This window comes from Hippocampus guttulatus, chromosome 15, assembly GCF_054856545.1.
Source record: "Hippocampus guttulatus isolate MCC_2025c chromosome 15, RoL_Hgut_1.0, whole genome shotgun sequence".
In the NCBI taxonomy this organism is placed as follows: domain Eukaryota; kingdom Metazoa; phylum Chordata; class Actinopteri; order Syngnathiformes; family Syngnathidae; genus Hippocampus; species Hippocampus guttulatus.
Window position 1 is genome coordinate 7,445,338 of NC_141275.1, and position 21,941 is coordinate 7,467,278.

The 21,941-nt window shown below is 42.9% G+C and overlaps 1 protein-coding gene across 1 annotated transcript in view; it reads right to left on the reverse strand.

Annotated features, from left to right (window-relative positions):
- Nucleotides 1–1,059: 1,059 nt before the first annotated feature.
- The window catches only part of nlgn2b (neuroligin 2b), a 59,774-nt gene continuing 38,892 nt past the window's right edge, over nucleotides 1,060–21,941 (reverse strand). Inside the window, exons 5-9 of the mRNA XM_086131041.1 lie at nucleotides 11,179–11,364; nucleotides 7,581–7,846; nucleotides 6,792–6,945; nucleotides 5,375–5,741; nucleotides 1,060–3,049 (exon numbers count right to left, since the gene is read on the reverse strand). Coding sequence (XP_085987167.1) covers nucleotides 2,122–3,049; nucleotides 5,375–5,741; nucleotides 6,792–6,945; nucleotides 7,581–7,846; nucleotides 11,179–11,364 — 1,901 coding nt within the window. The 3' untranslated portion in view covers nucleotides 1,060–2,121. The remainder of the gene's footprint in view (nucleotides 3,050–5,374; nucleotides 5,742–6,791; nucleotides 6,946–7,580; nucleotides 7,847–11,178; nucleotides 11,365–21,941) is intronic.

Consider the following 21,941-nt stretch of genomic DNA (forward strand, 5'->3'; position numbering starts at 1 on the left):
GTGAAATGGGTTGGAGATGTGTGTGTGTGGGGGGGTGGGCGGCGTAGAGACACACATAATTAGAGAGAAGACAAACAAATGTACATGAGCGCGGATGAGATAAAATGAATTTTATGAGCAGCCTGAATTTCAGGTCGCAAGCCACAGACTGAATATCGCTTACTTCCTGTACAACCCAAAAATTGAAGCCCCAATCTGGAAATGTCAAAATGACAAATCAATATGGAGACAGAAAATGTCAATTCCAACCCAATGCCCCCCCCCCCTCCCCCCTAATCTTTCTTGCCTCAGCCCTCCCTCGTCAAAGGTCTCACACTAAAACACAGAACGCAGTACCAGCTGTTGGAACATCTTGTTCAACACACATGAGCAATCTCACTTCCAGATTGGGCCTTAAAGCTGCAATTTGTAAATTTCAAGAAACCACTGACTTGCGACAGACAGAGTATTTGGGCAGATATCGTCTCCGGCAAAGTTAATGTCTTTTATTCTTCCTAAATGAATGAATTCTTTTGACCTTTCACAAACCCATGAAGTCATGTGTTAAACCAATCAAACATTATGCACAATGTGTCACAGAATATATTTAGCTCAGCGCTTCTCTGAGAAAGAGTCACAATTTTCCAGATAAGCCTTGGAATGAAACCGAGCTTTTAAAACACCAGAAATTGCACGGTGTCACCTAGCCAAAGAAGGAAACCATTTAAATACTTGTAGTTAAGTCATCCCTTCATATAAGACTACAAGCACCACATCTCATAAAACTTTATATATTTGTATGTTTCTAAAAGCTCAGTGGGCTCGACAAAGACCTCAGAGGAATCTAATTGGATGCTTGGTAAGTGCTATGATCTCACAGCAACACTACGACAACCTTGTCAAAACATTATTATTATTTTTTTCTTTTCCAGAATCCCACATTTGAACTTATTGCAGAAAAAAATGATATATTATATTGAGGAAATATTATATACATATATATATATATATACCGTACAGTATACAGTATATATATATATATATATATATATATATATATATATGTGTGTAATTTTTTTTTTTTTCAGCATAACCGAATGAGAAACGGAAGCTAGAACGTACAAGGTAAAGGCTGAACTGAATTCCCCCCATAAATGTCATGAATCGAGAACTCTAATGCTGGTCAAATACGTCACTCCAAATCATAGCAATCGCCAAATGCCATTCAATTATGCCCCTCTCGGCACTGCGAGCGGTGTAGGGGTGACATCATCTGATTAGATGTTTGGTAAGTGCTTTAACCTTGTGGCGAATCCATTCATCTCACCTTTCGGTGTCTTTAGTTTTTGAATGGAAGGAAAATCAAGCGAAGCTTCTAGTGGTCTTTGATTGAATTAGAATGTGATGGGAAATGGCTATGGAATTAGCTATGTTTGAAATTAGCAGAAAAAAAATACAACCCGCAAACTGTGATGTACTGTCCTCGTAAATTCCAAGTAATTGCTGAGCTGACATGCCAATGAAAGAAATGAATTGAGGCCTGTAACACTGGGTGATATATCACTGCCCATACTAATGATCCTCAGGAAAATATGTCCCCAATAGGCGGCGAGCGGCGCAGGTTTGACATCAGAGCAATCGGATTGGATTCCTACTAAGTGCTTGAACGCAATGCCAAGGCATTGTGGCCACATCGTGACTTTTCTTGTCCTTAGTTCACCTTTGACTTCCTAACCAAAAAACAAAAACAAAAATTACAACTTGGAACATTTGTGACCAGAATTTAGGCCGAGAAAATAATCAGCCGCACAACTTTGTTACTTTGATGAAGCTCGAGTCCTTGTGTGCTGGCGGGGTTATCGCGAATGCGCAAAAAAAAAAAAAAAAAGCAAGCGGAAGAATAAGATTTGGATGCACAATGTTATTTGTAATCGCTTGTCTCTCAGAAATCACAGTCAACCCGACCGACCCTTGACCGGCGATTACGCTTATAGAGGTATTTGTCACTGCTTAAAATCTTACAAACTGCAGCTTTATTGAAGGGCTTCATGAAAAATACCTAGTAGAGAAGAGTAAGAGGGTAATGAGGGTGACGATGTATGGTGCGCGCCCGCAGCCGGGCTGCGGGGGTTGTGCCGGGTCCTATACGCGAGTAGTGGAGTGTTGGTGTGGCAAGGCATTGTTGCTGTGGCTGGGGACGGGTGTAGTGGAGGGGGCTGGCACGGGGGGGTACGTGTTGAAAGGGTGGAGCGGCTGCATACTGCTGATGGTGCTGGGAATGATGGTGATGGTGTTGGCCGTCATGAGCGGCACATCCTCCGGCGCCCGCCGCAGCGCCAGCGTGTAGTCAGGCGGGCACACCGGGGGCCGCAAAGGTTCCAGGTCGCCGTGGATGCCGCGGGAAGGGAGGGGGGTGCCGTGCTCCAGCTCCACTCTTTGCTGCTTCATCTGCAGTGACATCAGCTCCTCTTCCTGACTCAGGGTCAGGTCGTTGTGCGGCGGGGACCCGACGACGCCCAGGCCGACGCCCATGCCCATGGCCGCGCCGCGCTGCGGGGACAGGCGGCGGTGACGCCTCTGCATGAGTTCGTGGCGCTTGTCTCGTTTGTAGTAAAGCGCGGCAAAGGCCAAGACGTTGAGGAAAAGGAGAGAAGCGCCCACGGCCACCGTCACGCTTAGCTCCGTGGAATAGTCCCTCGTCTCGGGAGGGAAGGGAGTGTTGCGGGGTCTCTCTGAGCCGTCGGGCTCGGGAGGATAGGTGGAGATTACGGGGTGCCTTGTGGAGTGGGTACCGGTGTTGTGGTTGACCTTACCGCGGGGGTTCCCTCCGGGCGGCAGTCGGGTCGTGATGGAGCTGATTATTTGCTTGTGCAGGCTGTGGAGGTGTGGTACCAACTCCAGCCAGAAGGCTACCTTGTTGGCCCGGTAGTTGTCTCTGACGCGGGGCTTGAGGCCGATATGCAGGTACTGCTTGTCTTTGGAGCTGAACTTGGTCCAGATGACTTCCTCAAAACGGTTCGGTTTGGTGTGGATGAACGTGGTGTCCTGAGGAACTGGTAGGTTCGGATCACTGGAAAACAGAATGAAGGAGATCGATAGTGTCTTTGTAACTGGAATATTGACGAGCACTACTATGGAAAAAAAGAAAAAGAAACAAACAATTTTACACTCTGCAGAGATGTTACAACACTAATCACATTAAATCCAACCGATCTATTTTGTGACGAGTCTCAACAAGCATGTCATAGTCACCATGACAAACTCCATTATATTCAGATATGTACATGCAGGAGGCTTCAAAGGCTCAATAATACTTTGCTCCCCTGTTTTTTTTTTTTAATGATTTAATTTGTCTCTACCGTGTCATCCAAGAATTGTAACATTTATTTCCACGGTAGCCGCACAGCAATATAAGCCAGATAAGCAACGCAATGTGACATACGCTATAGATCTAGTGTATAAATTACTGCAATCGTGTGCTCTTTCTGGCCACCAGAGCAAATATACACATAGATAGTGATCGAATGGCATTGCCACCGCGCTCGCAAACTATATCATTAGGTACGCCGACAATGTGATTTATCACACCGCATGATTGTCATTGTGGGATGCCAGCTGTGAAACTGATGAGCTTCTAATATACAATCACTGCAACAGACTAAATAATACATTCATGGAGCTATACTGTAAGACTGCATTTTTCTTCTCTGAGTATCCATAGGCAGACTCTTTAAATACAGATCTTATGTGGGATATTATATGATAGTGCAGGAATATATATATTATGGTGTAGTCCAGGGGTGTCAAATTCATTTTTGTCGCGGGCCACATCGTAGAAAGGGTTTCCGACGGAGGGCCATTACGACTGAAGTTCACAGTGTGAATTCAAATAAATGCATGGTGGTCTCATACACGCAACAAATCTGTGAACGACTAGTTTTGGAATCGGAGAACCAGTAATCTGTTTGTTCCAATGCTACATTTATTTTAACCCTTTCATGCACCCTGTAACCTGATAACATGATAAGATGTCCACCGTAGTAACCGCTGTCCCTGAAATGGCTAAAAGAGGGCTTGGAAACAAAGAAATGCTCGCAATATATCAATGTTTTTAAAAGTGAAGCCAATTTACATTTTTGGTATTTAGTAAGAAACATGAAGTCGATGCAAACAATTTGCGTTGGCAGGCCACATAGAATGATGTGGCGGCCCGGATTTGGCCCCCGGGCCTTGAGTTTGACACATGTGGTGTAGTCTATTATGCGGAAAAAAAGTATGTAAAGAAACTCGCCTCTCACTAGTTTATTTATTGTGCATGTGATCAAATAAGGCAGGAACTTCACAAAAAAATAATTTAAAAAAGAATTTACAAGCACCGTGTCCAGTCTACTGTTGAAAATAATGCAACAATAATTCTCATCAGGTTTTGCGAGTTTGTACTGGGCGTTATGTTAAACACTGATAAAGAGAGTTGAAAGTGAAGATTTTTCAAATGAGAACATCAATTTCAGAGCTTGGAATTAAAATACTTCCCTCGACCACCCTTGGCGTGTCTTCCCTATTTCGAATACACTTATGGTGGTACCTCAAAAATTGAACATCCCATAGCTTGACAAATCTGCAAAATGACTTTTAAAATTCATTATCTTTGAGCATGTGTTTTAAAGAGAATATTATCGTCTTCACACCTGAAGATTTAACATTGACAATTCCCATTTTCACATTACGGTAATGCTCAAAATCTACGGGCCAGTAAGGGTTAACCCTTTCAGGGACATTGCTTACTACAGTGGGCATCTTATCATCTAATCAGGTTACAGGGTGCATGAAAGGGTTTAAATGGTAGCTTGATGCAGAGTTAGGGATATGTGATCACGCAACGCGATTCTTTAATGCAAATGAATTAAAGGTCGGGTGGTCCGGTGGTCCAGTGGTTAGCGACTTCGCAGTGCAGAGGTGCCGGGTTCAATTCCAGCTCTGGCCTCCCTGTGTGGAGTTTCCATGTTCTCCCCAGGCCTGCGTGGGTTTTCTCCGGGTCCTCCGGTTTACTCCCACATTCCAAAAATATGTATGTCAGGTTGGTTGAACACTCCAAATTTTCCCTAGGTGTGAGTGTGAGCGTGGATGGTTGTTCGTCTCTGTGTGCCCTGCGATTGGCTGGCAACCGGTTCAGGGTGTCCCCCGCCTACTGCCCGACGATGGCTGGGATAGGCTCCAGCATCCTCGGCAACCCTTGTGAGGATAAGCGGATCGGAAAATGGATGGATGGAATTAAAAGTCCACCATATTGGAACCGATCAAATTGGACCTGAGTTTCTTTCCATTGTACATTACTTCACAGAAGACGCATGCATTTGAGATTGGAAGTGTCCTATTCATTTTGCTCCAGACTTACCCCGTTTTGGCGAAGTTGGTCCAGTAGGTCATGACCACAGCACTGAGCATCACGTCATTCTTCGAGAAGTTACATGGGAATAAATCCGTGGCTCCAACCATGGGAATGCCAAACACGTAGGGGATCTCATCTCCGTGGGCTGCGTCAGCCCAGTCAGGTCGTGCCTCCGTCTGACAGTGGTGGTGGAACGTGTAGAAGAAGACGGGTGATTGGAACTCGGCGTGCAGTTTGGCGGTGGCCACCGCTGGAGCCACCCACTGGTGGTCTGTGAAGAGAGCCAAGAGGGTTTTCCGACGCATGTCACTGTTGTCCCGGTCGGCCCAGTCTGTATACATAAACTTGATGGTCTCCCTCAGGATATCTTTACCTAGGGGGGAAAACAAATTCGTGTTAATTAACACGGACAAAGTGGGGAATAATAATAAAGGTGTCTGACATAAATGGCGGCGATTGCATCAGGTGCAGTTGGACAAAATCCGCACACAGTGTAATTTATAAGAAACATGAAACTGAAGTGAAAATGGTTGGATGGCATACAGTATATGATTTCATGAAAAGTATAGTCATGTTAGGTTCAAGGCAGGAGCGTAACAGATGACATTTTAAAAGAAAAAATATGCACTGCATAATACTATAATTAGTCGAAACGATATTTTTTCATCAGTATATTTTATGACAATATGATCTAATTAGCTAACCACCTGAGCTGTAATTATACTAGATATATTGCAGTTTTAGCATAGTATAGTCATTGGGCATTGACGCTCATGTTCCCGGAAAATAGGCCGGCAATGAAACTAACACAGTTGTACCTCAAAGTTGAATCGCAATCTGGTCTGCAACACTTGACTAACTTTGGTTTGGCCGACTTTCAAAACAGAAAAACATTTAGTTCAATGACATTGGGAATATTTGGAAAGGAAGGAATATGAATTGGAATACAAGTACAAGTCCATTCATCTCATCCTTAATCTATCCATCCATTTGCGACACTGCGAAAGCAGTTCAGCTGGAGCCTTGTCGCCATTCAATCAAAGGTCGCATGGAAATACAGACAGCCATTCCCACTCAAAGATCGGGAACTGAATGAAGTCAGCTGATACTGCACCTTCATTGAGTGAAGTAATGGATTGTATGGGAAATTTATGATGTGCAAACATTTGTGTCTAGAAACTGAAACCACCTCTTTGGTTTGGTTTGTTCGAACAGCTCAGCAGAACAAATGTTTAATATTTTAATAAATGCCAAGTCTCGAGAGCGAGGCAGTGGTCGCCTGTGTTAGACTGTTATGTTTAGGTTAGTGAGGGAATTGTGACATTTACTTCTTTAAAAAAATAAAAATAAAACAGGGACTTTTTTTCTTTTCTTTTTGTGCGGCCCCAAAACTGTGAACATATGTTACGGTATGGCAGCTAACCATCAGGGTATCCATAAAGATTGTCGACAAAGTTGGAGATGGTGTAGTCAAACGAGGGTGCGGATATGCCATCTTCTCCTTCGCTGTCATCCACAAACTTCAGACCTTCTCCTTGATTGACACCCAGCAATATGTCGTAGTTCAGGAACTCACCCTACGGGTGAAAAAGCCACAACACACAAGTCGCACACTGAATACCATTGAAAGAACAACATACACGAAATAGAAAAAAAGGGTTTGGCCACATCAGGTTCCCACTCTTCCACTTGCTTTTTATTTATGGACCTTTTAAGGACTTTTGAGGGCTAATTTAGCCATTTTTAAGGACTTTTTCTCTCTTTAGCAGGGGATTCACAGTGGATTTAATGAACAGAAAGCCACATATCATTGAGCTGGTGTTCAAACCATTGGTGCCAAAGGAAGGGCACGTCTTTATTTTTAGGGGCAATTAGCTAAACCTTTTTTTTTTTGAGACGCTGTACGTCAAATTGGCCTGAAATGGCACGAAGTGATCACGTGATCATCATCGGAACTGATCGGATTTTTATTGATTTTAGAAGCTTTCCCTGAAAATTAAGGGCAATTAAGAACATAATTTTACAACTTTTTAAAATGGATTTTTAGGAACTTTAAGGACCTGTGGAAGCCCTGCACGTGCTCACAGCCCCTACAAAAAACATTTGAATGAAACATAGTCAGTTCTCCCATTGCAGCTGTAACCAAAGTCCCCTCTTCCTATATTGAGTACAGTGTAAACCAAGACCCGATCAGAAAGAGCATCACACTGACCTGCTGCATGAGAATCTCCGGGTCATCAGGCACCACATCACCATCGACAACAGGTCCGAAGGCAATGTGGTAGCGCGCAGGCTGTATGTCTTGGTCCACCAGCTCCCGGAAACTCTTCCGCCTTAGGCAGTCCACCAACTCTGCCATGTCCCCCAGAGTGCAACCAACCTTCTTTGCGAGAATTTTGGTGTACATGACCGGTCGGTAGTTGACTGACCAGCTGGAAATGGCGGAGCCACTCTGGGCAATGGCCCTCTGAAACAAACCTGCACACAAGGCAGGAGAACTTGAAGGATGTTGAAAAGAAACATAATGAGGGACATTTTTTTTCTCACTCTCTCTCTCTCTTTTTTTTTTACAGTGACACACGTTTGCTAGCAGTAGAAGATGCATTCACTGCCTTAAAGTCAGTCTGAATAATGCATAGTAAGGAGGAAGAGCATTTATAGAGCACCGTATTGGAACACAGACGCAGACAGCCCCCCCGCCCCCCTCCAACTCCCATTGCAAGGAACAAAGAATACGTGTGCACATTAAGGTTGGAAAACAAAGTGCTTGTGTGATACACAAGAAGAGACAGCGGCAAGGTTAATGGTGACCAGCCTGCACAGAGGTTGCAGAAAGGCATCGTTAAGGCTGCAGAAGAGATGAAAAAGAGCCAGAAAAATACTCGCACTGTTGCACTGCTGCAGTTATGTAAAGTGGCTTTGCTGTCTCTCTTTCTTCTTCTTTTTTTTTATCTGCAGATTCTGTCATTAATAATTAACCCCACGCACATACACTCACGCAAATTCTGCATGTGCCCCACCCCCGCTCCTTTCCCTGTGAAATCAATTAAGCGGCCACTCAGCTCGGTTCATCTCTGTTCTGCACACACAGTGCCTTTAAAAACGGCTCCAACTTTGTCTGCATTCACTCAGGATTACAGCCCAGTTTCAAAGTGTGCGAACGAGGCTTCTGTTAGAACTGCTTTTACATTTACCCTTGCATTAGGTACACTTGCACACTTGAATGAGACCCAATGCAAAAGAATTGTAACAGCCACGATAATGATGAACTTGCGACGTGTGATGAAGAATGCGGCCCCAGGTTAGAGCTTCCAGACCAGCTTCGGCATTTGAGAAGGTACTCTTCTCAACGATGACTTCATCTTGACAGTAGCAGGATTTCTGATGGTCACGTCATGAAAATTGTGACGATGGATATGTGTCCTTCTCGTGAAACTAAATTCCATCCATCCATCCATTTTCTGATTCGCTTTATCCTCACAAGGGTCGCGGGGGGTGCTGGAGCCTATCCCAGCTGTCTTCGGGCAGTAGGCGGGGGACACCCTGAACCGGTTGCCAGCCAATCGCCGGGCACACAGAGACGAACAACCATCCGCACTCACACCTAGAGACAATTTAGAGTGTTCAATCAGCCTGCCATGCATATTTTTGCAATGTGGGAGGAAACCGGAGCACCTGGAGAAAACCCACGCAGGCCCGGGGAGAACATGCAAACTCCACACAGGGATGCCGGAACAGGAATTGAACCCGGTACCTCTGCACTGTCAGATCGATGCGCTAATTGACCACCGGGCCACCGTTACTAAATTTGGTAACCAAAATGTTCGGAGTACAATTCAGTGTGACGCAGTGCAGGATTACACCATTCCAATCACTTTCATCACAGTATGAAACAAACTGAACTTCAATATCTTTGTAAAAGGCAACATTGTGGGGATCTCATTCGACTGCGGAGCTGTCTAATAAAGTATCTGGGATGTGTGTGTGTGTGTCTATAGATTCTACTCCGCACATGGCAAATGGAAGAGGGACTTTAAGAGGGACAATTTACATTTGACGCAAATGTAAATTGTCTTCAATTGAAAACCAAACAGCGTCGTCGCCATCTGTCTCTGTTTTCCGAGTCAGGATTATTAGTGATGTGTTCACCCATTCATCCAGACAAACGAAACAAATAAATAAATAAACACATCTTCAAGGTCACCTTGCCACCGCAAAGGCTAGCAGTCTGTTAATAACGTAATCTGATTTCTGGGTATAGTAAGCAAAGGGTGGCTGGTTCCATTCACGTTCTCAGATTAATCATCACATCCGTGGATTTAGGGCTCAAACATCTGGTGTGTGATTTCGATTTCTGCCATTCAGAAACAAATATTGAGGGGATTAGTCTGTACAGTCAATTGTTCTCATTCCGTCTTCAAACCAAATGTAGGGCAGTGAAAATGTGCACACCACAACAGTTTACAAAAAAATAAAATAAAACATTTAGACGTCAAAGTATATGTCAAAGTATAGTGAGGTCCGTAACCTACAATGTTTTGACATGTCTTCTGCAGACAGTACTTTTTTTTTTTTTTTTTTTTTGGGACAAGCACAGTGAGTGTAGCTCTGTGTTCTTACAGCCACATAGAATAGCAGTTGTTTGGATTGATTACCGAGCGTGTGCCCTAAAGTGAGTCTTGTGTTCACGCACCTACTGATAGTATCCATATGTCAAGTGTAGCAATGCCTGAAACTGATGTTTGGATCCTTTTACTGCAGATAACTGTGGCTGCCATGTCTGATTAATGCGTCCCCTTCATTTTGGATGACATAAATCAGATCATTTAACGACTAACATTGCATGTAAAACGTGTGAACTGGTCAACAATCTACTTTTAACTGCATCTTCCACAGTGCTAAAATAAAAACAAAAACAAAAAAAGTTGTATAATGAGGTTTACCGCCGATTAGCAAGCTACTGGATCCCTCAATGTAATAAGCTGTGTAGAGCAGCGGTGCCCAACCTTTTTTGCCCCACGGACCGGTTTAATGTCAGACAATATTTTCAGGGACCGGCCTTTTAAGGCCGGATAAATACAACAAAATTATATGATACGACCGGCATGAAAACGGAGGTATTTTTGAAACATAATAATAAACACTAATCATATCATGAGGAACGTCCTATCTGGCCGCAACATTCTCTGGTCGCTTTGGTAACATTTAAACATGCCTTCAAAATAAGACTCGCCGCAAATTTGAAGTAGGACTCCTGATTCTGTCAATTAAATGTAGCCTTTTCTTTCTTGAAAGCCGTAGGCTCCTCTACTGTCTCCTGGCTGGGCCTTTTCCCCTTGCCGAAAAAACTTTCCAAAGACTTGTTTTTTTTTTTTTAATTCATTTTGCTAGCGCCTGGGTTTCATTTTAGCGGTAACCTATCACGTGACCGAGCGCGCCTTCACCTGTGTCAAGAGTGAAACACTGTAGACTGATATAACAGAGAATCCGGAAAATGTTCAAGATAAAATATCTTTTAGATTCCGAAATGAATAAAACGGAGGGAATGCAAATGTATTTTTTCTGTGCCCCCAGCACCAAATGACCTGCGGACCGGTACCGGTCCGTGGCTCGGGGCTTGGGGACCCATAGTGTAGAGGTTTCCAAAACTGTCTCTCACTTTCTTGACTCAGAACCTTGTTTTAAATTTACTTGTTTGTGCTTTGTCAGGTTTGCACATGTAAACAAATGCCAGTTGAGTCAGCTACGACGTGTGTTTTTGTTTGAGCGTAAGCGCCAATGCAGTCTGCGTCCCAAGCCGGATTCTTTACCTTCAGAGTGATGAGAGAGGATAAGAAGGTTCACACAGGTAGCGCCGGCTCCCGAGCCAAAGATGGTGATTCTCTCCGGGTCGCCTCCAAAGTGGCCGATATTTTCATGGAGCCAGCGCAGCGCCTGGATCTGATCCAACAAACCGTAGTTCCCCTTGGCAGACTGGTCCCCCGTGCTCAAAAAGCCTGCAAAGTAAATGAAAACAAACACAGTAAAATAAGTGGGGGGAGAATGACACAGTTAAAAAGATTGTGTACAAACAGTGAGGCAGAAATTCAGAGGCATAGTATGAAATAATTATGGGCTTTTGACTAGGTTGGAAACTGACGCTACAACTCAAGTTTAGGTCTGCTGGGATTTTATACAAATAAAATCACTCCAACCTGAATCGTTTCCTCATCTCGATGTTGCGCAGGAGACCAACAATAGGGAACTGATATTCAGCCCAGTTTACAGATTGGCGGCAATCAGATGATATGTTTGTAGAGTATTTATGTGTCTCTCACAAAAAGGTACAAACGGCACAAGAGATGTGTCCCATGTAAACCACAACCAAATTACCATCAGGGGGGAAAAACATGTTTGGAGGGGTCCCCAGCCAAATGGCTATGACCAGTACGGGTTTGTGGGGCATGAAGTACAAAGCTGTACAGGAGAGAGTGAACAAAAAATATATATATTGTTTAGCTTATCAGACTCTGAGAGAAGCTTTATTTTGAAAATCCAATCATTCGACGCCAAACAGCTCGGTCTCGGTCATGTGATACGGTAGTAAAAAAAAAAAAACAGAGCCCAAACACCAAAACACTTGGAAAGCTTTTTTGAAAAGGGCAAACGGCCAAATGATCAGACAGCAGAATAATCAGTGGTAGTATTTTAATTTATTTATTTTTTAAAATCTATACTTAAAATGCAAGTTTATCGGAACCGGATAATTCTCCTGCACCAAAACCTGTTCTGCATAATATATAACAACAGGCTTGCAAATGAGGCAATGGGAAAAAAAATCACTTAATACCCTGGTTCAAATTGCACCATGCAATTTTTATGAAGTGGGATTTTCAGCATTAATGGCAACCCCCCCAAAAAGAATTACAGAGTAGACTGGACCTAAGAAACACACTTTGGGTGTAATTGTCTCCCATTACCCAGAGGTGGAAAAGGTTTGTTTGAAGAAAACAAGCGCAGGGCTTCTAACTAATCATTACAACGCCATTCAGGGTAATGTTTTTGGTGAGTTGTATTTTTAAGCATTTATTAGTCTTTGTTTCCTGTCTAGAAAATTAATATTGTATCTGGAATCTGGTTCGTGGTGCCGAGTTTACTGTTGCAGTACCTAAACCACAGAGGGTGGAGGAGCCTTGGCTGGCCGCATGGTCACGTGTCTGTTATTTTAGTGTACTGTATTTGGTCCTGACAATGATGTCACACTCTCAGGCTTGTCTGAAACTAACAGACAATCAATTGGTGACCGGGATAACGTGCCGGGTTTTTCAGTAGGCACGGCGACATCCGAACTGAATTTACATCAGTTACGGAGAACACCAAAGCATGCTAAGAAAGGTTAGTTGAGCAGATTAGTCAGAAGCGCTGACACCTTTCACGCAGGAAAACGTAACACTGTTGACTTCACTTCGTTCAGTTCACATTTCAGTGATGAGGGTCATTGAAGGCATTTTCCAGAGTTACACAAACAAGCATTGACGTTGCTTCACTTATCAACGTCAAAGTGGCATAATCTTTGTGTGAACGATGATCTGGAATATCTTGAAGTTGTTTACATTAGTGGCTAAATTCTGCATTATTTAGAATGATTCATTTTATATTTTCTGTACATACAGTATGTTAACCAAGTAAGTACCACTAGTACCTTTTTTGCTAAACAACATTTCTAACAAAATAATGACAGATAATTAAAAAAAAAAAAAAAGATGCTTTGCTTATTTCTGACTAAAGGGAGAAGTAACCACTGGGATTCAGAAGTGGCCAGAAATGATTCCAGAAGATCTTGCAAAACTGCTTTTGGGAAGCGGCACCCTTCAAACGTGAGCGACTTTGTAGCAGGTGACAAAACAGGAGTGGGCTGCAATTCCAGCACAGAGCTTTAAGAAAGTTGTTGATAGCAACAGGAGGTAATTGACTCATTTTTGTACCCCGTGTCTTCAGGTGAGCTTGATTTTGTTTGAAAGTGGATGATGGTTCTTCATCCGCCCTTGGGTTGCAATCTTTTCTCATGTTTGTCCTTTTCTGTCCACCTATCCGGGGAAGTTGGCGAAAGCGACATGTCGTGTGAATTCTGGTTGATTTTGTGCATAGGAGACGCGGGAACATACTTGTAGCCCCGAGATTGTTTCTGCTTTTACACAATTTAAGTTTTGCTCCTCTTCCTTTTCTCCATGCTATGTATGGTACACAGACACACACAGTACCAGTTTTTGTTTTTGTTTTTAAATGGGAGAAATGGTGCATTCTCTGGGGTGCCAATGTTTTTGGCCATGACTGTTGATGTACAGGTGACACTGTTAGTTACCGTTGCCGCGGTAGCGTGGGCATATTGTTATGCGGCTTTTTGTGGGCTGCATTTGCTTGATGCTCAACTGCTCGCCCCTGTCTTATTTCGATGTCGTTATCTTAATAGGCACTGTTCCTAGATGTCAACATCTTAATCACATTGCGCCACGGCTGGATTATTGTTCACTTCGTTTCGCACAGCGCAAGCTGTCACCCGTTAGACTCAGCCCCAACCTGGGCAAAAGTGGACTTCAAATCTGTGCCACCACCATGTCAGCGGTTAGAAGTCGACCTTGCTCAGGCTACCTTCTGAAGATTCCAAAGAGCTGTCACCCGTTAAATTTAGAAAGACACGTTTTCAAATTTGATTGACATTGTCACAGAGCAATTTTTTTTTAAGCTGTAGTTTGCAGTACGTGTTGAAAATACGGAGAAGTGCTTAATTCAAGGTTATTACACAAAAGGCACAATTGTTGAGCAAAACTATAAAAAGGCAGACACGGTGACACATTTCATGTATTGTACAAGCAGCAACAACAATGGGGCTTTGAGTATTTCATTGTTCATCCGTCCATCCATTTTCTGTAGTGCATGCCCTCATTCGGATCGCGGGTAAGCGTAGCCCAACTGACCTTGAGTAAGATGGAGCCGACACTGAAATGGCTGCCAGTGAATTGCAGGGCACATACGGAAAAAAACCAAAAACATTTTCACTCATATCTATGGACAATTTAGAGTCTTCAGCGAACCTAGCATGTTTCTGGAATGTGGGAGGAAAGTGGAGTACCTGGAGAAAAAGCCATACAAGCATAAAGCGAACATGAAAAGTCCACACATGAAGGCTTGGGCTTCGATCCGAACCTCAAATTTACCCACGACATCGCTATACTGAATATATCGAAAGATTGCCTCGCAAACACAAACGCAGGGCTCACAAGAAACCGAAGCATGATTACATAGCTGGAGCATTAATCGGATTACAAATGTAAGTTAACTTTTTCATTCCACAAGACGTACTTGTAGGTCTTTTTAAAATTAGGCCCCGCCTACCAAGGACGTACTTGTACGTCTAAGTCTTTTTTTTTTTGCGTCATAGAGAGGAGGAGGGTCCGATGCAATCTGTGAATGAGAATAAGCTGTTTGCATTGTAAATAATCTAAAAAAGCGAGCAGTAGGTTGCAATGGTGCCTCACATGCTTGAAATGCATGATTTTACAAAAAGCTCTTTTTCTTCATTTTTTTCCCAGGAATCGCCATTTTCATGAAACTTAGCCATTTTGTAATGCCGATTGCTGAAGAATGGCAAAAGATAGAAACCATTTTTTTTCTGCTGTTTATACCGCATCAGAACCAAATATTCTGTGGGCCTTGCAAAATCAGTTGGGATTGAGGGGGTTGCTCCAGTGAAAATGGCTGAGATTGAATGAGTGAAACAGTAATTAAAGTACAGCGTGTAGTAGCAGAAAACGGTATTCCCCTCCGATCAACCCTGTAATTGACTAACTTTCTCCCGAATGTAACTCTGACCGGAAGAGGTATCATTGCTGACCTTTGCCTCTTGTCAAAACCAGAGTCATGTGCAAGTGTCTGCTCTGTGGCTGAATGCTGAGCTTCCTGTCACCGTTGCCTGGCAACTGTCCAGACCTTCAGGCTAAATGATATGCGCAGATACTCGCTAAAGCACTTGCATACAGACATGCATGCACTTTCACTATCACGCATAGAAACAGCTCAATGCGTGCGCGCACACACGCGCACACACACACACACACACACACACACACGCCCGCACGCAGTCGCACGCACATGCACATGCAACCAAAACACAAACAGCTTGTGAACTTGCATGCAAACATGCCAACTTTGTCGTCTTTTCAAGGGTGACATGACAGAGGCTGTTAGGTTTGCTGTCAACCACTGATGTGCAAACAACTACACTTCCTCATTCACTAAGTTTGCTCTCCATCTCCCCATTTGCTGAGTTGGGCTTCTTACTGGCTGATGTGCTGAGAGCAGCAGTTGACGCATGTGAACGTATGCATATTCAACACTTGCTTTTGGTGATGGCCTGCGAGGTGTGGGGAGAGGTGTTCACCTTTAAATAAAAGGCTGAAGACGGTCAAACTAACGGGTGAATGAAAGCATGGTGCTAAAGAACTTAAAGGGGAATTTATTTTAAAATAAAAGTGTTTCCTTTTCTTGTTTTCGTTGATACTGATGCACTTTAAGGAGTGGTATCATGCAAAGTCAACTTCATTTTTTAAAAACTTTTAGCCATGTTGAAAAGCAAATTCCTCACCAAAAATGATGTTAGCCTCCACTCAGCCATCTCTGAGCAGTCCTGCTCTCTCAGTACTAGCTCCGCCCAAAACAAAAAAAAAAAAGTCGACAATTTTATACATATAAGATTACGGGAGCCAACCCCGCCACTACAGACTATACAAATGCCTTTCTCGAGCAGTATCTGGCAAAGATACTCTAGGTGCGAGGCGCCGACCTTCCCGGCTGGAGCTGTACAGCTGGCTCCGAAATTGTCTGAGCTGTAGTTTCAGTTGGCATTTCTAGCAATTAAGTAATGGCCACACAACTATTATAGTGTCTTCCAATCAAATTAGAAAAAAAGTCAAAAGTGGAAAGTCTAAGTATGAGCCCTCCTTACACTGACTGTAACTTCTAAATCCTAAAGGGAATGGAGCCCTAATTAATGCCTCTCCAACACATGGAATATGTGCTATTTTACTGCGTAAAAATAAGTGTGTTGTGAAAAAAAGGTAATTAAATGAGCATAGCCAGTGGTGGCCCAAGGGGCTGATTACGCATCACTGTTTTTTTTAACTGAAAAGAGATAAAAAAAGTAATTTTGGCAGTATTTTTTTAACCTGCACTGAAAAAAAAACCCTCCAAAAAAAACCAAAAAACCTATGTTGGGTTTATTCCAGGAGCCAGATGAGGTGGCTTGGGCATCTGATTCGGATGCCTCCTGAGCGCCTCCCTGGTGAGGTGTTCCGGGCATGTCCCACCGGGAGGAGACCCCGAGGAAGACCCAGGACACGCTGGAGAGACTATGTCACCCAGCTGGCCTGGGAACGTCTCGGGATCCCCCGGGGAGAGCTGGAAGAAGTAGCTAGGGAGAGGGAAGTCTGGGCTTCCCTGCTAAAGCTGTTGCCCCCGCGACCCGGATGGATGGATGGGTTTATTCCATTTTATTTCATCAAGTGGTTGCATGAAATAAAATCCTCTGGCTCTCGATACATTTTTAAAGTAGACAGTTCCTCTAGTTAAAAAAAGACAGCGAAATCCAGATGACTCTACTGTGTGCAATTAATTGACGAAATAAAATTGAGTACATACAACACACCATTTTTTTCAGTGCAGTAAAATTTCTCCAAAAGCATACAGTATATATAGATAGATAGATATAGATATAGAGTGTACTAATCATTAAAAAGACTACAGTATTTGCATGCATTCAGATTTTCGCTCGGCATGCACAAATGCTTAGTTACCAAAACAACAATGGCAGACCACTGTAACCCCGTTTGCCCTTCGAACTATTTTCCAACAAACATGCACAATGAAGGGTCCTATTTTTGGGGGGGAGCCAAGTGGACAAGCAGTATTTTTCAACATTACAGTTCCAGATGTTTTTTGCACGGTTGTTGGAGAGGGATTTCGCCTACCGTGTTGAATTCCAAAAGTTCAGAAGAGCTGCGAACCCGCCCCTCCACTCCATGTGATAGAGTGATGGCTAACTTTGAGGCCATTGGATGCATGCCCAGTTTATGATGGACCCCTGGGGTAGGTGACCCCTGTGAGAGGGACTCCAGAGTCACGGGGGGGGGGGGGGGGTCATGACAATCTTCATGCAATCTGACTACATCATCAACAAGCCAGGCTCTTTGCCATTTAGTTTTTTCTGTGCTGCTTTTCGACACAAAAGAGGAGCATTTATTTCTAATATTGGGATTTAAATTCACACTTTCCAACGGTCTTGAGCTGCGCCAGTATTTATTAGGGAAGCGTTATTTATCAGTGTCATAATAAAAACATCGTTTTGAAATGTATTAAAGCCCGGTCATTTCAGTTCCACTCACAAAACAACACCGTAAACCTTGTTTTCGAAAAGAATGACACATTATTTTGATTAAATTCAATTATACCGGCAAATTTGAATTCACGATATACTCGCTAATCATGTTTGCTGTTACATGCATCCACTCAACCGCGTGTGCTTATGAATGACTCATAATGTAATTTTACATTCATCACCACACATTAGTGGTCCAATTATTCTGATGTGAATACGACATTAGGAGTTCAGGCTCGCAGCTCCTATCAGAGGTTATTGGTGACTAGTCCTGTTTTTTTTTTCTTTTTATGAAGACGATCCAATTTTCCTCTAGCAAGCAAACAGACTTCAGCATGGCTGACAAATTGTGCAACAAATCAGCAGAAATTGGATTTAAGATTTACATCCTAATATGCATTATAATCTTAACAGTATAACATCATTCTTGTGCTTGAGAGCTGAGTGTTTTACAGCCAGTCACAATGCTTAAATGTGACCGTTATTAGATTTAAAAAATACATACAGAAAATTAAAAACAAATTAGCTACCATAATTAAATTCAAGTGAATGTTTTCCATAGCCTCTCAATGTCTTGATTTGCCATTGCTTCTACTTACAATCAGAAAACTTAAAATAAATAAATACATTTAAAAAAGCGGTGGTGGTTCTGAGAGTGGCCTGCCAGAGAAATGAGAACATGTCCACCACTGCATGGCGAGTGGGATAATTGCGGCTCCATTTGTGGAGATGGAAGAGGGAGGGCAACGTTCGAGTTGAGGAACGGCAGAATTTTGAAAAGGCAGCACCTCGAAATGGATTGAAAGCACCAATTGCGCAAGATAAAATTCCCATAATTTTTAAAGAGCCGTTTACCCACAATGGACAACGAGGCCAAAAGCGTGATCTCTCTGATAAGTGACACTAATTCACGAAAAACAAACAAATCTGGTGATTGCTTTTAAACACATTTCTTTTATGAGTCCATATATTGTAGTTGGAAAACTAATGTAAATGCATGTTTATGATAATCGAAGACTCAAAATTGCCCATAGATGGGAAGGTAAGTGTTTTAACGGTTGCATGTCTGTACTGCATGTGCCCTCCGATCGACTGGCGGCAAGTCCAAAGTGTACCCCGGTACCCCGCCTCTTGCACAAAAAGTCACCTGGGATTGGCTCCAGTTACCCGTGACCCTAAAGAGGACAAGCGGTACAGAAATGACAAGTAAAACCCAGCAGTGAGATTTATAACAATGCGCTGCAGTCGTACTTGGTCAATTACAATGTTTAAGCGATGCAATACACGCCGATCACAAATAATGAAACAGGACAACTGCAAAACATAAGAAATGTCCCGATGCATCTTTACCGGTAATATAAAAACAAAAATCATGACTCTGTTGATGTAGGCCTGGTACCCGCAGAAGATTTTTTTCAATATGAAGATTTTTTTCTTTTCATCTTTGACAGACCCCACACATAAAAATCTGGAATTTAAAATGATGGTCGAACCATGGTCGACCATTTAATTATGGTGGTTCTTTGTCAATTATCTCGACAAAGAACACTACACACATTGTGATCCCATTCCACTAAAACGGGAAGAACGGTGGATTTCCCCACACACATGAAGATTTTTGGTCAAAAATATTGAACGGTTAATATTTAAGAAATAAATCCACTCAACACACCTCAGGATGATAATCTATAGTAGCGGTCCCCAACCTTTTTTGCCCCATGGACCGGTTTAACGTCAGACAATATTTTCAGAGACAGACAGCCAGTCAGGTATGACGGATAAATACAACAGAATAATGAAAACTGCAGTATTTCTGAAACATAATAATAAACACGAATCATGACATGAGGAATGTCCTCTGCTGTCAGGCTGCTGATTAAAAAATGAAATGATGTGACAAACATTGGTAAATAGCACAGCCACCTTATCTTTATCTGTGAATGCAAAAAAAAAAAAAAAAATAATAAAAATTTTGTTTTTTCTTCTTTCTTCTTCTACCCACAATCTTGCTGCTGTAGACTGTAAATTTCCCCATTGTGGGACAAATAAAGGATATCTTATTTATCTGGCCGCAACACTCTCTGGTCGCTATGGTCACGTTTAAACATGCCTTCAAAATAAGAAAGTGCTTGAAAATTACGACTCACCATCGCCGCATATTATGCAGAGTGGGCTTGCTGCGTGGGAATCTCCCGTTGAGATAAATCCGTATTTTAAGTAGGACTCTTGATACTGTCCATTAAATTTTACCTTCTTTGCTCCTGGGTTTCAGTTTAGCGGGAACCAATCACATGACCGAGAAGCGCTCCTTGATAGTGCGTCAAGAGTGCGTCAAGAGTAACACACTGTCGACCAGGGGTGTCAAACTAATTTTTGTGGCAGACCACTTCGGAGTTACGTCATCCCTCAGAGGGCCGTTACGACAGTGAAGCCGAATAAATGTTTAATCATCACATCGTATTATTACTTGTCCACAAAAAAATTGATGGTTAACTAGTTTTGAAATCAGTCAAGTATTTGTTTGATTATTGCTCGAGTGAGTGTAAACAGGGTAACAAACCTATTGCAAAATGTTACCGTAACTGACAATTTGAGATTTCGGTACAGATTTAAGCAAGGATAATGGAAGTTGACACAGAAAATTTGCTTTCGCGGGCCACATAAAATGACATGGCGGGCCGGATCTGGCCCCTGGGCCTTGACTTCGACACCAGTGCTGTTGGATGGATGTTACAGAGAATCAGCTAACTTTTCAAAATGTTTCTTATCTGAAATAAAGAAAACGGAAGTAATGTAAGTCTTTCTGTGCGGCCCGGTACCAAATCCCCACAGACCGGTACCGGTCCGCGACCCGGGGTTTGGGGACCACTGATCTGTCGGACAATCGTATGATAGTCATGCGTTTGACGTCCTTGGTCAGGATGGTGCAAAATCCGGACTTAATGTGTGTGTACTTGACCTTAGTTTCAAAGCTGTGATTGTAAAAGTCGTGGCGTTCATTGAAGACTACCTCAAGACAGGTGCAGCCAACAAGCTCCAATTTGGCAACACCCAGAAGAAAAAAAATACCCCTCTCCTTCCTGAGGTGAAAAATGTGCTCACTCCCAGAGCCCGCGATGGTGGGCCTTTTCTCCAGAGTTCATTAATTAGTTAATTAGTTCATTAGTGTGAACAGATGGCTGTGCGGCACAAATCAGAAGGCTCGCTCAGCCTGGGGAGCAGAAGGAAGGCAGAAGAAGGTGAGGAAGGAAGAATCTTCAACCATCACCGGACCTTTGATCCCGGCTATTCGGCGGCAAACATATTTTTATTCCAGTTTGATTCTACGACAATTAATATTTCAAAATGAAGGGTTCTGTATATTTTTTGCCATGTCAATGTGTCACAGGAAGCGTTAACTCAAATGTGGAGGTTGCAGTCGGACCTCCTGGCGCCGCCTTCTTTCGAATGAATACTTTGCATTGCTGCCGATTGAAAAGGCACTTTTGAGGGTTTATTTTTAGACCTTTGCCATCTCCCCCTTCTGTTTCTCTCACTGTCTCTCTATGATCCTCTCTTGCTCATCCGCCTCCATTCCCTGTTCTGTCTTCCTTCCTTATTCCTGATCCCCTATCAGCCTCTTAAAGGTACAGGCGTCGTACGAAATGAAGATGGCGCGAGCAAGGTTGCTGCCGTGTAAGTACGGGATAATACAAAAGATTAAAGCATAAAACTATTGAAATATGGCAGACGCATGTTTTTTTTTTTTGGACTCAAATTCAGTGTCAGAGAGGATCCGGGTTAAAAATTTAGATGGGTGGTGCATAATTCATAAATCTATTTCATACATGGCATGAAAACCAAGTAATCCTCAAACACACACACACATGCACACACACACACATGCACTAACTCACATGCACATAGGGAAATTGGCAAAAGATATATTGACGCCGATGCTGCACGTACACACACACACACACACACACACACACACACACACACGCGCGCGCACACACATAAACAAAAGGATAATCAGCTTAGTACAGTAACCTATTTAAAGCATCGCTGCGAGAATGAGACAGAGAAAGTATAACCACATCACGGCAATGGTAAAAAAAAAATCAAGGGCAGTACCTCGGACTCACTGAAGCGAAATCACTCCCCACCTCTTTAAATACGTGT